Genomic DNA, 17,078 nt, shown 5'->3' on the forward strand with positions numbered 1-17,078 from the left:
TTAGGCTCTGTGCTCAGTACAGACTCTGCTTTGTCCCTTTCCCTCTGCTCCTCCTCCTACTCATGTTCTCTTTTTCTCTCTGAAATAAATAAATAAAATCTAAAATGGGGCGCCTGGGTGGCTCAGCGGGTTAAAGCCTCTGCCTTCAGCTCAGGTCATGATCCCAGAGTTCTGGGATCGAGCCCCGCATCGGGTTCTCTGCTCAGCGGGGAGCCTGCTTCCTGCTCTCTCTCTCTCTCTCTCTGCCTGCCTCTCCGCCTACTTGTGATCTCTGTCAAATAAATAAATAAAATCTTAAAAAAAAAAAAAAAGTTAAAGGATTGAAGAGAAATAAAAATATAACATCATCTAAAAACTTGGGCATAAATGCTCACACCAGCATTATTCCTAAAAGCAAAATGTATTAACCGCTTGCCTATCAGCCCAAATACGCATCAACTGATGACCTAACAAAGAATATGTGAGGTAATGGGTATTAAGGAGTGCACATACTGCACGGAGCACTGGATGTTATACACAAACAATGAATCATGGAAGACTACATCAAAAACTAATGATGTACTATATGGTGACTAACATAATAAAAAAAATTAGAAGGAAAAAGAAAAGAAAATGTGATATATCCATAAAATGGAGTATTATTCATCCATTAAAAAAAAGAATACATGATACAACCAAATGAACTCTGAAAGCATTATGCGAAGTGAAAGAAAGAAGCCAGTCACAAGACTACAAATGGTATCACTCTATTTACATGAAATATCCAGATCAGGCAAATCCATAAAGAAATAAAGATTAGTGGTTGCCTAAGAGAGGGGGAGGGGCCTGGAGGAGAAGGGTTGGAGGGCAAGAGATTAATGGGTACACTATTTCTTTTTTGGATGATGAAAATGATTATAATGGACATCGATGGCTGTACAACTCTGAATACAATAAAAACCATCACATTTGTACATTGTAAATAGGAGAATGGTATAGTAGGGGAGTTGTATTTCAATAATGCTATTAAGAAGTCAAAGGCCCTGCAAAATATGGATGAACCTCACATAATAAGCTAATGGGGGGTACGTGACCAGCTCAGTTGGTGAAACATGCTACTCCTGATCTCAAGGTTTTAAGTTCAAGCCCCACGATGGGTGTAGAGATTTTAAAATAAAATCTTTTTTTTTTTTTTTTATATTTTATTTCTTTATTTGACAGACAGCACAAGCAGGCATTGGCAGGCAGAGGTACAGGGAGAAGCAGACTCCCCGCTGGGCAAGGAGCCTGATACAGGGCTCAATCCCAGGACCCCAGGATCATGACCTGAGCCAAAGGCAGCCACTTAACCAACTGATCCACCCAGGCGCCCCAAAAACAAAAACTTAAAAAAAAAACTAAAGAAAGGCAAAAACTGTGATTCCTTTTACATAAAATGGAAAAAACAGGAGAAACTAGTACATGGTACTAGAGGAAGGAATAGTGGTTACCCTGGAGAGAGGGAAGTGAGAGGGAATAAGGAAAAGGACATTTAAAAAAAAAAAAAAAGAAAAAAAGAAATTTCAGGGGCTCCTCGGTGGCTCAGTCAGTTAAGCAGTTAGGCATCTAACTCTTGGTTTTGGCTCAGGACATGATCCCAGGTCCTGGTATAGGCCTGACGCAAGCTCTGCACTCCCCACAGAGTCTGCTTTGTCCCTCTTCTTCCCTTTCTGTTCCTCCTCACTCTTGTGTGCATGTGTGTGTGCACACACACATGCACACCTTCTCTCTCAAATAAATAAAATCTTTTTAAAAAAAGAAATATCAACCAACCTGGTTATTTAGATCTTGATTAAAACAAATGGGGAAAAATGGACATTCATGAACAATCAGAAATTTAAACCCTAACTAGGTATCTGTTACTATTTTAAGGAATTACTTTTATATAAATTTTTAAAAATATCACTTTTAAAATATTATCTTTTAGAAACATGCATATTAAGTATTTATAGATAAAATGATATCTTTGGGATTTATTTCAAAGTAATTTAAGAGGATTAAAAACTGGCTGAACTATAGTAAAAGATCACTGCTCCTAGATCTGTAAATATTGAAGGTGAATGATGGGTACATGGAGACTTCTTTCATTATTCTGGCTTCTTACAAATACATTTTAAAAGTTGAAAAATAATAATCTGAGGGGAGCCTGGGTGGCTCAGTGGGTTAAGCCGCTGCCTTCGGCTTGGGTCATGATCTCAGGGCCCTGGGATTGAGTCCCGTGTCGGGCTCTCTGCTCAGCAAGGAGCCTGCTTCCTCCTTCTCTCTGCCTTCCTCTCTGCCTACTTGTGATCTCTGTCAAATAAATAAATAAAATCTTTAAAAAAAAAAAAATAATAATAATCTGCATTCTTCTCCATTTTATAAATTTTCTACAACTTCCTGGTGGCTAGGGATATGTTTTTCCACAATTATTTCTAACTTAATCTAAAATAAGTTATTTGGGGGGTGCCTGGATGGCTCAGTCAGTTAAGTATCTGCCTTCAGCCCAGGTCATGATCCCGGGGTCCTAGAATCAAGTCCCGCATCAGGCTGCTTGCTCAGTGAGGGAGGGCTGCTTCTCCCTCTCCCTCTGCCTGCTGCTCATCCTACTTGTGATCTCTCTCACTATTATCCCTCTGTTAAATAAATAAATAAATATTTTAAAAATAAAAATAAAAAGTGAGTGTGTGTGTGTGTGTGTATATATACATATATATGGGTGTGTGTGTATACATACATATATCTGGCATTATAATCCTATATATTCTTGGATTTAAATTCTATATGAAGATTTCAGGGCACCTGGCTGGCTCCATTAGAAAGAATATGCGACTCTTGATCTCAGAGTCATTTAGTTCAAGCCCCATGATGGGTAGAGAGATTATTAAAAAATAAATAAACTTACAACTTCATAAACCAAAACCTCTCATCTACTTCAATCTTACTATTCTAAGAATATGAAAAGTAGATTTCTTTATAGAATCATGGTATCACCAGGCACAGTAATTTTTAAAGTTTTTCTCCTATGTTGTCCACCTGACTTAAATCTTTCTACTTCACATCCTCTATTAGAAGTCTAATCATTGCACATATAAGTTTTAATTATTCATTATCTTGATCTATCATAGCTACACAAGTCTAAGAGCCTCCATTCTACTAAACACTTTTTGATATATAAGTATAATAAATAAGGGATGCATGGACGGTTCAGTCAGTTGAGCATCTGACTCTTGATCTCAGCTCAGGTCTTGACCTCCATGCTGGGTGTAGAGCCTACTTTAAAAAAAAAAAAAAAAAAAAAATGTATACCAAACAGGTATTTGGTTGGGCAGGATTGGCCATGGACTGATGGGTTGTTGGAGTTGAGTGATGAAAGGTAAGAATTCATTATACAACTGTCCCTTATGACGTATGCTGAAAATTCTCTACAATATAATAATATGTTAAAAAATTAAAACGAAATATATTTTCAAACAAAGGAAGGAAAAACTGCTACAGGTTCTCATATTTCCAGTCAAAAATCCATATCTAAGAAAAACTGCCTTCTAACATTTCAGATGACCAGGCATAGTGCAAATCGGGAATTATAATACTTAAGATCTTTTATCACAATGGATGATTCTTTTGCTTATGCATGAACTTAGGGTAAGGGTTTAGTAACAGCCAATTGTAAGAATAGAAAATTCACAAGTCATCTTCCAACTACAGATAAAATACACTGTGCTTCATAAATATGGCACATATATACCAAAGGTTTTTCCTGCACCTGAGTTGTGGCAATGATCCAAATTCTTACATGGTTCCCCGTGTGACCAATAATCTGTTAAAACTACTGATGGTACAACGTTAACTGGGGACCCAGGAATAAAGTTAAAATGGCTAGGTCTTAGGTGGATTTGAACCTCTGTACACTGTTCTGAGCATTAACTCCGCACAGACCAGAAACACAGCCCATTAGCCAATGGTGTGTGGTACTTCAGACCCCTTTCACTCCACACTAACAGAATTACTATAAACTAGTTTATATACTATCATATGAGCTATTATTTATGTCAATGATGACAATTAAGTTGTGTATAAAAATCTTAGGAAACAAGAAAAATGCCAGACAGTATCATTTGGAATATTTACACACAGAAGCTGATAGCCACCTCAAACTTTTCAAAATTAGGATTTACTATAAAGATACAAAAATGAGGGGTGCCTGGGTGGCTCAGTGGGTTAAGCCGCTGCCTTCGGCTCAGGTCATGATCTCAGGGTCCTCGGATCGAGTCCCGCATCGGGCTCTCTACTCAGCAGGGAGCCTGCTTCCCTCCTCTCTCTCTGCCTACTTGTGATCTCTCTCTGTCAAATAAATAAATAAAATCTTTTAAAAAATAAATAAATAAAAATAAATAAATAAAGATACAAAAATGAAATGGCATAACAATGTGATGTTTTTTCAAACTGTCCTTCCAAACTCAAAATAATGCAATTTTTCTCCTATATTCAAACCAGCTATCTTTCAAACAGATATTTCTGGTACGCTGAATTTCAACAACTATAGAAAAGGACAGATAGCACAAAGATTTTAACTATTTCTTAAAGATTTAACATATACACATAGACCCAAAATTATACATTATCAAGTAATGGTAGATAAGTTTCCTCTTATTTCCATTACTTGAAATAACACACCAGGAGTCTTTCCTATTTTAATAAGATTTTATAAAACAATTACAAGGCATGAGCCAAAACCAAAACTGTGACAGTGGTTTCCACTGATCTTAAATATAGTCATTTAATGACTTCTTTTGTTTTCTTTTAATGATGGATCCATTCAATCAACCTAGCATTTTAAGAGCAGAAATGACAACTAAATGCAATACATGATCCTTAGATTGAATCCTGTACTGGAGGAGAAAAAAAAATCTATAAAAAAGGGGAAACTTTTTTGGGGAGGGAAAAAAAAAGGCAACGGGGACACTGATGTGTCAATTGATAAAACTGAAATACAGATATTTTATTAAATTTAATGAAACTAGTTATGATATTATAGCTATCTAAAGGAACATCCTCAGGATGACTGGATGGCTCAGTCGGTTAAGCATCTGACTCTTGATCTCAGCTCAGATCTTGATCTCTACACTAGTGAGTTCAGCCCCACGCTGGGCTCCACACTGGGTGTGGAGCCAACTTAAAAAAAAAAGTAATAGAACATCCTTATTCTTATGAAATGCAGAATACTGGAAGATCATGATGTATCTAACTTACTCCTAGATTCAGAACATGATGGTCTGGGGTGTTAACATATAAAGAGAGCAAATGGGGCTAATTTTCAATAGGTGAATACAGAGAGACAGTGCACTGAACTTTTAGGTAGGATTCCTGTCATTTTTATGTAAACTTAAAATCATTCCTAAATAAAAAGCTTATTAGATACTCATAATAAAAATAAAAGTTAATAAATATTTCTGCATAATAACAAATTTTTATGTACCAGGGAGTTGATTAGGATGTGTAAGTATACAAAATCTCATTTAAATCTCAATGAAGTATTACTCAATAGTACTACTTAGTAGTACTTCACCACTACTTAGTAGTAGATCATAGTAATGATCATTTTCCTAATTTCAAAATGAAGCAAATAAGTAACTTATTTTAGAACAAAAATTTTAACTCATGCAGCCTGATTTTAGAGCCCATATTCTTATACAACACTGTTTTGTCTATATATAAAAAGAATTATGAATGAACTCTATAAAATTTTCCCCTTGGTTCAAACAATTAGATTACCATAAATAATAATGTTTTTGTACTTCAACATTATAAAAACATTTTTTTCTTTTTCTTTCATTCATTAACAATGATATTTATAACTACATTAATTATAAAAAAATACTCTGGCTAAAAAAGAGAAAATGGATGGTCGAGTATATGGAAATGTGTTACTTAATAATTTCTCTTAAGGTTTTATCAATACTTTACTTTAATCAAACCTCTACATTTAACCAAGTTTTCGGTTTCTAAAGTCCCTGAATAAGATTTCTCTGAATTCCTCAATATTACTAAACTTTTTCTTGGAACACTAAACACACTATCTGAAACTCTTCCAACATTTCAAGTCCAAAGAACTTAGAAGCCCTGATAAAGAATCTGTATCATGTGCCAAACACAGAAATTTCAATCAACAGATGATTACTTTTAAGAGGTCAACTTCCAACTAAGAATGATACTAGTAATAGGATCTTAAAAGTCCCCAAAGGCAAAGAAAATTTTGTATTACCTCTTCTTTAATTTCTTCTTTTTCTTGGACTGGTGGTTTTGGCTCAGGCTTAACTGGTTCCAGAGGTGGAAGGTAGTTCTTAGTATAGAGACTTTCAAACAGTTTATCCACAAAACCTGAAGTTTCTAAGGAGAAGAAACACTATTTAAGTGTTGCACAAACAAAGCCAGATGTTTGAAAACACTCTACGGCAAAGGTGAGGAAAGCAGAACATCTCAAATACTGGTGGTAGAACTAAAAATGAGTCTAACCCTTATGATGAAGGATACTATTTCTGGATTTTGAAACTACTATAAACCAAGTAATACAAATTAATAATTTCAAAAGAAAATATTCATATATGAGAATAAATATTCTTATATTTATAATATATATTCATATAATATGTTCATATATTCATATAAGATGAATATTCATATATATATATATATATATATATATGAGAAATCACTGGATTTTTTATGTGTAAAAAAAAGCCCTAAAATTCACCCAAAACTATGTAATTCTAACTTTTCAAGTAAGAAGCCATACTTACTTACCATCTTTCCTTTCTAAGGAGATATTTGAATTAAAGGGTATCTTCTCATACCAACTGTTAGATCAACCAGTAAGTATGCATTAACTACATTCCTTTCATATATTCAACAATATTTATTGAATACATTCTATGTACCAAGCTCTGCAGGTTCCAAGTAGCCGTTCTCAACAAAGGAAAGACAAACGATGCGGGGGCGGGGAGACACAGATAAAAACGCAAACAAACACTTAACATGGCAGGAAGTGACAAGCGCCATGACAAACAAAATGAAGCCAGACTGAGAAGAGGAAAGGATGAATAGGGGCATGAGATATAATATACTGTACATAAAGCACTCAAAGGAAACTACTCTGAAAAGGCACATTTGAGAAGACACCAGAAACCATTAGAGAAGAAACCATTTCAAGCAAGAGTAAAATGAGTTCAAAAGCCCTGAGTTGGGAACATGTTTGCCAGGCTAAAAAAAAAAAAGGCAAGGAGAACAAGGTGGATAGAATGGAACAAGTGAAGGGGAGTGGTAGGAGCTGAGGTCAGAGAATTAGCAGGGGAGGACTCCAGGAAGTTCTGCACATATGGAAAGGACTTTGGTAAGAAGATCAGAAGTTAAAAGCACAAAGAGAAGATCATGTCCATCTCTTCCTGGACAGGAAGGGTCAGGAAGGTTCCAGCCAAGAGGGGGAAAAAGAAGTAGCTCAGTGTCCTAATAAGCAGTAGGACATTAGAAGCTACATTATCTACAACTTGTCACACTGCCAATCATCAACTAGACTCTGCTACAAGCTACAGAGGACCCATTCCCCCAAAAAAGCATTGGAGTCACAACTGCTTCAACACAAGAAAGAAGCAGAGAAGGAAACAAAAGGGGGGAAAAAGGTCTTCCAAAATACATGATAAATAATTAACAGGAATGGACATATTCAAATGTTAAAGGATTTTTCAATAGGTGAATACAGAGAGACAGTGCACTGAACTTTTAGGTAGGATTCCTGTCATTTTTATGTAAACTTGATGACTGATTTCTTTCCTTCCAAACTTTAATTTCCAATATTTTACTCAAAGCTTTAAATTTAAAACGTAAATATGTGTCTGGGGGCACATAATAATTACCTTTTTGTAAAAAGACGTCAAGTTGATCAGCACAAAAGGCTTTCAATTCTTTCTCAGGTTTGTCCTTCTTGACCAGTGCTACAACATAGTTGGCTAAGGCTGAAGGGTCAGCATCACATCTAGTTAGACAAAGAGAAAACAAAAATTTTCAAATTTTTTTTTTTTCAAATAACGATGTCATTAATAAAGTCACCCCTATTTTGGAAAAATAAAGGTCTTTAAAATAAAGTGATTGCAAACAAAGGTGATTTGTGTAACAAAGAGCATATACATAATGCAAGCAACACTGTTCCTTTCTGCTTATTTTTATAAAACTGTGTCTCCTATGTTCAATTTTCTAATTATACCCAGAATTTTGAACCAAATCTGCATGTTTGCTTTCTCAATGGTAACAGGGAAAGGGTGGCAATCAACCCCTGAGTTACACTGCTCTAGAAGCACTGTTGATATCCTCAAGAACTATCTGTTGTTCCATGTAACCAAGGATGAAAAACCAGGGCAAGTGGGACACCTTTCCCCCATTCCCTATAACCCCAGGTACCAGCAACTAAAAATAGTGATCAAGTCCACTGATAATCTTCTCAGTATCTTAAGGATCTCTTTAAAAAATAAGAACACAAGAAGGTTAACACCTTAAATATTACTGACAAATACTCTAGCAGCTACAAGCAAGAAAGAAAAAAATCTGGGACCTAGAAGAGAAAGAAAAGAAGTGGTAGAAGGGCAGTAAGGACAGCCTCTATCTACTTGTCTTTTTCTTTTTTCCTAGGCAGTAGTAACCTGTCTTTTGGGTTTTGCTTTGTTTTGTTTTTAAGATTTTATTTATTTGAGAACAAATGAGAGTGAGGGAGCACAAGCAGGCAGAGAAGCAGAGGGAGAAGGAGAAGCAGGATCCTCTCTGAGCAAGGTGCCTGACGTGGGGATCAATCCCAGGACTCCGGGATCAAGGCCTGAGTTGAAGGTAGACCAGCCAGATGCCCCAGTCACCTGTCTTTCAACATTCAAAACCACATTCCCTAAGTTGTCAATTCCTAACATGTAGCAATCTTCAGGCCTAATATTTTATCTACCTTACAATTTATATTTATATATTTATATATATATATAATTTATATGTAAATTATATTTATATATAAATATATATAAATAAGCATATTTAGATATATTCAGATATTACACATAAATATATATACATAGATGTGTGCATCTATGTATATAGGAAAAATATATTTTTAAGTACATAAAGCGAATTTTATAAAAAGAAAACCAAGCATCAGCCAGCAGCACCTTTACTTTCTTCTTGTCTATATTTTTAAAGTTCACATTTCAATAAAATAAAAATTTTTACTGCCAATATTGCTGTGGGAAAGGCTAATTCTTTGAACATCAATGCACATTTATGCACCAAATCCAAGGAAGCAACTTTCAGTGACTGTCAATCTTACAAAACTCAGAGCTAATGTTATGGGTAAGGATCAAAGTGCACTAGGAGAAAGTGTAAGTGTGCAAGATTAGGAGCTACACATTAATAAAAACATGCAATTTAGGGGCACCTGGGTGGCTCAGTGAGTTAAGCCTCTGCCTTCGGCTCAGGTCATGATCTCAGGGTCCTGGGATGGAGCCCCACATCGGGCTCTCTGCTCAGCGGGAAGCCTGCTTCCCCCTCTTCTTCTGCCTGCCTCTTTGCCTACCTGTGATCTCTCTCTGCCAAATAAATAAATAAAATCTTAAAAAAAAAAAAAAGGCAGTTTAGCCAGGATTTTTCTTACGTAAAAAATGTAAATTCCATTTTCAAACAGATTACCTTGGTAAACCCAACTTCTAAATTCTCAAATGGATAGACAGATCAATATCAGAAAAACAATCTGATCAAAACATGAATAGAAGTCCTAAAACAAACAAACAAAAAATACCTGTCAACTATAATTAAATCAAAGAAAAAAAAATCTTTAAAGAAAAAAAAAGAGAAGACTGGCAGAGGACCTGAACACATATTTTTCCAAAAAAGACATGCAAATGGCCAACAGGCATTTAAAAATATGATCAACATCACTAGCCACTAGAAAATGCAAATCAAAACCACAAAGAGAGATCACCTCACACTTGTCAGAACAGCTATGATCAAAAAGACAAGAGGGGCACCTAGCGGGCTCAGTGGGTACAACATGTGACTCTTAATCTAGGGATTTTGAGTTCAAGCTCCATGTTGGGTATAGAGATTATTGAAAAATAAAATCTCAAACAAACAAACAAACAAACAAAAAAGACAAGCAATAACAACTTGGTGAGAATGTAAGGAAAAGGGAACACTCATGCATTGCTTGATAGGAATGTAAACTGGTGCAGCCACTATGGAGAACAGTATGGAGGTTCCTCAAAAAATGAAAAACAGAACTATGACATCATACAGTAATTCCACTTCTATTTACCTGAAGAAAATGAAAACACTAATTCAAAATGACATATGCACGCTTACGTTCATCAAGAGTCAAGATAAGGAAACAACCAAAAAAATCCACTGATAGGTAAATGAATAAAGAAGATAAAAATGACATGGTATATATAGATATAATGTATTATTACTCAGCCATAAAAAAGAATGAAATCTTCCTATTTGCAAAAACATTAATGGACCTATAAGGTATATGCTAAGTGTGCTAAGTCCAAGAAAGACAAATACCGTATGATTTCACTTACATGTGGAATCTAAAAAACAAAAGAAACAGAAATGCTCACAGATACAGAAAACAAACTGATGGCTGCAAGAGGAAGGGGAGCTGATGCGGGGGGTGGGGAGAGAAAATGGATGAAATAGGTGAAGGGGATTAAGAGACACAATCTTCCAATTACAAAGTAAGACGTGGGGATGTAACGTATAGCCTGAGGAATACAATCAATAATATTCTAATAACTCTGTATGGTGACAGACTGTAATTTGACTTATTGTGATGACCACTACACCATGTATAAATCAAATCACTATGTTGTATATGTGAAACTAATATAACATTGTATGTCAATAACTCAATCCAAAAAAAATAATAAATAATAAAACAAATAATAGTATGTTCAAAAATGTTACAGAGGCCATTCTCACCTTGGCTAATCCATAAACCCCTTAAAACAGAAATGTGTAGAGAGATTTGATCTCACTCCTGAAAACAGTAAGGTATTTGGTCAGAATAGTTCTAATCAACATTCGAATGGGAGAGGATTAAAAAAAAAAAAATCTATCAGATTTCTACCTTTACTTAAAAAGTTCAGATCCTGGATAAGGAAGATATTTTAACAGAGAAAGAAAAGGATTTTTAAAAATAAGAATGGGGGGCTCCTGGGTGGCTCAGTGGGTTAAGCCTCTGCCTTCAGCTCAGGTCATGGTCCCAGGGTCCTGGGATGAAGCCCCATATCAGGCTCTCTGCTCAGCAGGGGGCCTGCTTCCCTTCCTCTCTCTGCCTGCCTCTCTGCCTACTTGTGATCTCTCTCTGTCAAATAAATAAACAAAATCTTTTAATAAATAAATAAATAAATAATAAAATAAAAATAAGAATGGCAAGGGCGCATGGTTGGCTCAGTCGGTTAAGCGACTGCCTTTGGCTCAGTTCTTGATCCCTGGGTCCTGGGACTAAGCACCTCATTGGGCTCCCTGATCAGCGGGGAGCCTGCTTCTTCCTCTCTCTGCCCTTCCCCCAACTTGTGCTCACAGGCACGCGAGTTCTCTCTCTCTAATAAATGAATAACATTTTTAAAAATAAAAATAAGTGAGAATGGTAGAAAGAGACTATCTCTTTTTTTTCTGCTGTTAGGAGAAACTTTGAGGAGTCTCATGACCCAAAAGGTAGAAAGCTGGGTAATACCAGGTTTCTAGCAAGAAGCAGGCACAACATTGAGATTACTGGATAAATGAGGGGAGTTAAACAAACCCAGATACCTTAAACATGTATTTAGTCTTCACACTCTGAAAAACAAATGCAGAGTAAGGTTGCTCCTGATGAAATATATTTTGATGTGATGTGTTAAGCTTCAAGATGAATAGTTACAAGAAGGTAAAAGAGCAAAAAAAATCTAGATTCTTAAGAGAGTGATCACAGATATTAAGTATTTGTGCAATATGAGTGATTGTTAGTAACTGATAGTTAGAATTCTGTACCAAATACAAAAAGCATGTTTACAGCCAACGGAATGGGACCATTTAAATTTAACAGTTCTTAATCTGTATCCATAAAGTACACTATGAAGGATATTGGTGGTCTGAAATAGTAAATCACACCGATCAAATGGTGAAACTTAAATACACTGGGGAATTTCATGCTGTAATTTTCTGTACCTTTATCACAGTTCTTATTTATTCTTTCATCACCCCCACTATATAATCCTTAAAAACTGACAATTATAATACTGCAGTAGCTACAGCACCAATGCTAACAGTAGCCCAACCAAACTTCCAGAGTGAATTGCAAAAATCCGAGCATGACTAAGATCCTTGATAATTTACACAACAAATGCAGAACTACTTCTTACTTCTCTTACCTCAGAGTATTTAAAATCCTTTAGCTATTTATTTGTAACCAAAGCTTATGAAAATTCACTTTAAGTAACTACAGGGACAAGAATATTTGGGAATGAAGATGATTTTAAGATTTTAAATCCATGGCTATATTAAATACACACATTTCTAGATAGAAAGGGGCTTCTGTTATAAAAAGAGATTAGAAAACACAGTAATACCCATCTAAAATTACTATTCTATTATAGTCTCTAAAAGGCCTTAACAGTACAATCAAGGGATTACTATTGATTTTATAGATACCTAAATTTGTAAGTATGTAAAGACAAATTAAGTGATCCACTCAAGATCAGGCAGAAAGCACACCTATGGAACGAAAACTCAGTTACGATTCCACAGAGTTAAAAATCTATTTTATACCACATGTACTTTCCTACTGTAAATCTGCATTCTATGGCTCAACCAGTAGTTCTGTTCTAATTAAAGAACAAACAAAAGAAATCTCTGTAAGTTTAATGGAAATTAGAAATATGAGGACTCCTTAAAATTCACATCTTGCATAATAACGTTCTAAGAACATCTTTCAATTATCTATCTTTTATTTAAAAAATAACTATCAACAAGAATGAATTTTCATCAGGGGAAGTTAACAGAGATATTGCCCTAAAAATCTAAAGTAATATGAGGTTTTATGTGTAAAACCTCTAATTTGTCTTTTTCCTCCTTAATGAAATCTCCACTGCAGGTATTATGACACATCTGCTATGCTGGCCCATCAGCTTCACAGATTTCATACATATACCCAATCCCAAGACCAAAGAGCAAAGGTCTTTCTTTACCTTAGTCCCCAACCCAAGAAACACTACTTAAAAATATCAAAGTCTAGGCGCCTGGGTGGCTCAGTGGGTTAAAGCCTCTGCCTTTGGCTCAGGTCATGATCCCAAGGTCCTGGATCGAGCCCCGCATAGGGCTCTGCCCAGCGTGGAGCCTGCTTCCCTTCCTTTCTCTCTGCTTGCCTCTCTGCCTACTTGTGATCTCTGTCTGTCAAATAAATAAATAAATAAATAATCTTTTAAAAAAATCGAAGTCTATTTGTTTTAGGAAAAACCAACAGTACTTAAATCTCTTCCATTTCCAGAAAAGTCTACGTTTCTGAATATGGGCTCAATTTTAAGTTGTTTTTTTTTTTAAGATTTTATTTATTTTTTTGACAGAGATCACAAGTAGGCAGAGAAGCAGGCAGAGAGAGAGGGAGGAAGCAGGCTTCCTGCTGAGCAGAGAGCCTGATGTGGGGCTTGATCCCAGGATCCTGGGATCATGACCTGAGCCAATGGCAGAGGCTTAACCCACTGAGCCACCCAGGTGCCCCTCAATTTTAAGTTCTACCTTGGTGTAATATTTGTTTTAGAAGTGAGACAATTATGCTCACTTCCACAGCACATATACTAAAAAAGTGAGACAATTAATGAATATGCTACTGAGCCACTGGGAGGAAAAAAAACAAAACATGATCTCTTAATGTATATCAACAACCAATAAAAATATTCTCGGTGCCTGGGTGGCTCAGTGGACTAAGCCTCTGCCTTTGGCTCAGGTCATGATCTCAGGGTCCTGGGATGGAGTCCTGTATTGGGGGGCGGTCGTCTCTGCTCAGCAGGGAGCCTACTCACCGCCCCCCACCCCCACCCCCACCCCCGCCTACTTGTGATCTCTCTCTCTCTCTGTGTCAAATAAATAAATAAAATCTTTAAAAATAAATATTCATGGGGTTCATATTAACGGGGTGCCTGGATGGCTCAGTTGGTTAACTGTCCAACTGGGTTTCAGCTCAGGTGGTAATCTCAGGGTCCTGGGATCAATCGGAGTAGGGCTCCACCCTCAGTGGGGAGTCTCTTGAATTTCTCCCCCTCCATGTGCAGGTGCGCCGCCCAGCTACACATGGTCCCCCTCCCTCTAAAATAAATAATTTTTTTTTTTTTTTTTTAAGTTGATGTTCTCTGACCAGTAGCTGTAGTTAGCTTCAGGGAAGTTAGTCTCAGGAAATAAAGCCAAACACAGAAAATACTGATATCTAATTAACACTAGATAGATAGATATATGTATGTGTGTGTGGTGTAAAAAGAACTTTATATTTTTGTTAAGATTTTATTTATTTTAGAGAGAGAAAGTGAGAGAGAGAGCATGTGCATCAGTAGGAGGAGAGGCAGAGGGAGAAGCAGATTCCCCGCTGAGCAAGGAGCCCAACAGAACTCAATCCCAGGACTCTGGGATCATGACCTAAGCAGAAGGCAGACACTTAACCGACTAGCCACCCAGGCACCCCTGAAAACAGCATTATTTTTAACAGAAAAAGTCAAGTCAGCACAACCATTCTACTGTTCATGAAATATTAGGCAAAGCAATGGTTATAAAAACAATATACAAATATGAAAAATGTTTCTGATAAGAAGGTCAAATGGAAAAATACAGATAAAAAATTCTACATTTGAGTCTGATTATAGCTATCATATGGAAGCTATCACATGGAAGTTCATATACCCAAGAGAAACTAGAAATAAATACAAATAATTTTCTTTTTTTCTGCATTTTTATAAGAAAAAAAGTGTATAAAAAAACAAAAAGTCTGCTTCTGATCTGTGTTCAGATTGATTATTCCTTCAATAAAACAACACTGGAAAAACAAGTAAAGGTCCCGGGGGAGCGCCCAGCGGGCTCAGCTGGTGGAGATTGAGAGTTTTTATTTATTTTTTTTTTAAGATTTTATTTATTTATTTGACAGAGAGATCACAAGCAGGCAGAAGGGCAGGCAAGAGAGGAAGGGGAAAGGAGGCTACCCGGCTAGCAGGGAGCCCGACGCAGGGCTTGATACCAGGACCCTAAGATCATGATCTGAGCTAAAGGCAGAGGCTTTAACCCACTGAGCCACCCAGGCACCCCTGAGAGTTTTTAACCTTGGGGTTTTAAGTTCAAGCCCCATGTTGGGTGTTGGCATTACTTACAAACAAAATCTTAAAAAAAAAAAGAAAGAAAAAGAAGTAATATCTGAGTTGACATTTTCAAATTGTTAATGTGAATAACTATTAAGTTCTAAGAACCTGTTATTAAAAAGAGAAATAGGGGGGCACCTGGGTGGCTCAGTGGGTTAAGCCACTGCCTTCAGCTCAGGTCATGATCTCAGGGTCCTGGGATCGAGTCCCGCATCAGGCTCTCTGCTCCGCGGGGAGCCTGCTTCCTCCTCTCTCTCTCTCTGCCTGCCTCTCTGCCTACTTGTGATTTCTATCTGTCAAATAAATAAAATAAATCTTTTTTAAAAAAAAAAGAGAGAAATAATGGTACTTCTACTTCTTTTCTTTTCATTTTTTTTTCTACTTCTTTTTAAATAAAAGCTTTCATCTTCCCCTAAAGGCTTTCATGAAATGAAGAAATTACCCCTAGATTTATTTTGGGTAAAAAAAAAAAAAAAAATATATATATATATATATATATATACATATATCTGTCATACGCAAACACCATTTTGATATTTGGACTATGGGTCACAAAGCAGCAGTCACCACCTAAGTACACCCTAAAATTCAGACTATTAAAAAAGAAAAATCTAGGGGCACCTGGGTAGCTTAGTCGATTAAGCATCTGCTTTCAGCCCAAGTCATGATCCCAGAGTCCCAGGATTGAGGCCATGTCAGGAAGCCTGCTTCTCCCTCTCCCTCTGCCTGCCACTCCCCCTTCTTTTGAGTGTGCACTCTCTCTCTCGTCAAATAATTGTGTAAAACATTTTTTAAAAATCTTATGTTTTAAATTGTCAGCCAACCTATATGTACATAGAAGTAAAATGATTCATGTAAACATTTACTGATCATTCACTAAAGGCCAAGCATCTTGCTTGGTAATGAAATTACTCTGAGCAAGACAAACCTTGCCAAGCAGTCTAGTGGCCAAAAGATGAACATGAAAACAAATACAGTGCAAAATAACGAATGGTTAAAAAAATTAACAACAAAGTAAGTAACAGCCCTGTAAGAGGATGAGACAAGGCAGTAATAGGAAACATAGAGCTATAAAAGCAACTTCTGGCTTCTAGCCTATAGCAGTTGGGCCAGGAAGAATGAAGTCAGACATATTTAGGAGGCAGACCAAAGGACATAAGAACAAATATATCCTTAACTTAGTATACTAAAACTTGCCAAGAAGTCTTCTGGTCAAAATAAGCCCTTTTCTGTGAAATAGGTAACCGTCTCCTTAAACAAGTCCGACAGCACTTTCGAGGTATACGAACTCCTTGAAGCCACTAACTACATTATCAGAACTACCCAGTCTCAAGAACATAGCTCCAAAATACTCATTTCACCTTTGTAGTTTATTTATCTGAGAGGTCAGGTCTCACAGCTGCTAGGTGACAAATTTTCCCCCCATTTGAGCAGCCCCAGACATTACTAATCAGAATTTAATGTGATTAAGGACTGCAAATCTATGGCACCATGTAACTCCAGAGTTCAACCAAAGTATAACCCCTCCACGACCACTGAACCAATAAAATGATCTTAGTATGTGAAGCTTATCGCTCCCTTATCCATCATACACTCGGAGATGACAACATATTCAATCTCCTAGTGCACTTAAAAAGATCTTGAATTCACTGAATTCACAAAAGTGCACCTCATAGCCAT

At 36.5% G+C, this 17,078-nt stretch overlaps 1 protein-coding gene across 4 annotated transcripts in view; it reads right to left on the reverse strand.

The window, feature by feature from the left end:
- Positions 1–17,078, reverse strand: part of RBM27 (RNA binding motif protein 27) — a 79,696-nt gene that overhangs the window by 57,146 nt on the left and 5,472 nt on the right. For all 4 annotated transcript variants that reach the window (XM_082726042.1, XM_082726040.1, XM_082726041.1 and 1 more), the window contains exons 2-3: positions 7,908–8,026; positions 6,263–6,387 (exon numbers count right to left, since the gene is read on the reverse strand). In XM_082726042.1, the coding sequence (XP_082582168.1) occupies positions 6,263–6,387; positions 7,908–8,026 (244 nt within the window). The remainder of the gene's footprint in view (positions 1–6,262; positions 6,388–7,907; positions 8,027–17,078) is intronic.

This window comes from Mustela nivalis (genome assembly GCF_964662115.1).
Source record: "Mustela nivalis genome assembly, chromosome: 3".
NCBI lineage: Eukaryota > Metazoa > Chordata > Mammalia > Carnivora > Mustelidae > Mustela > Mustela nivalis.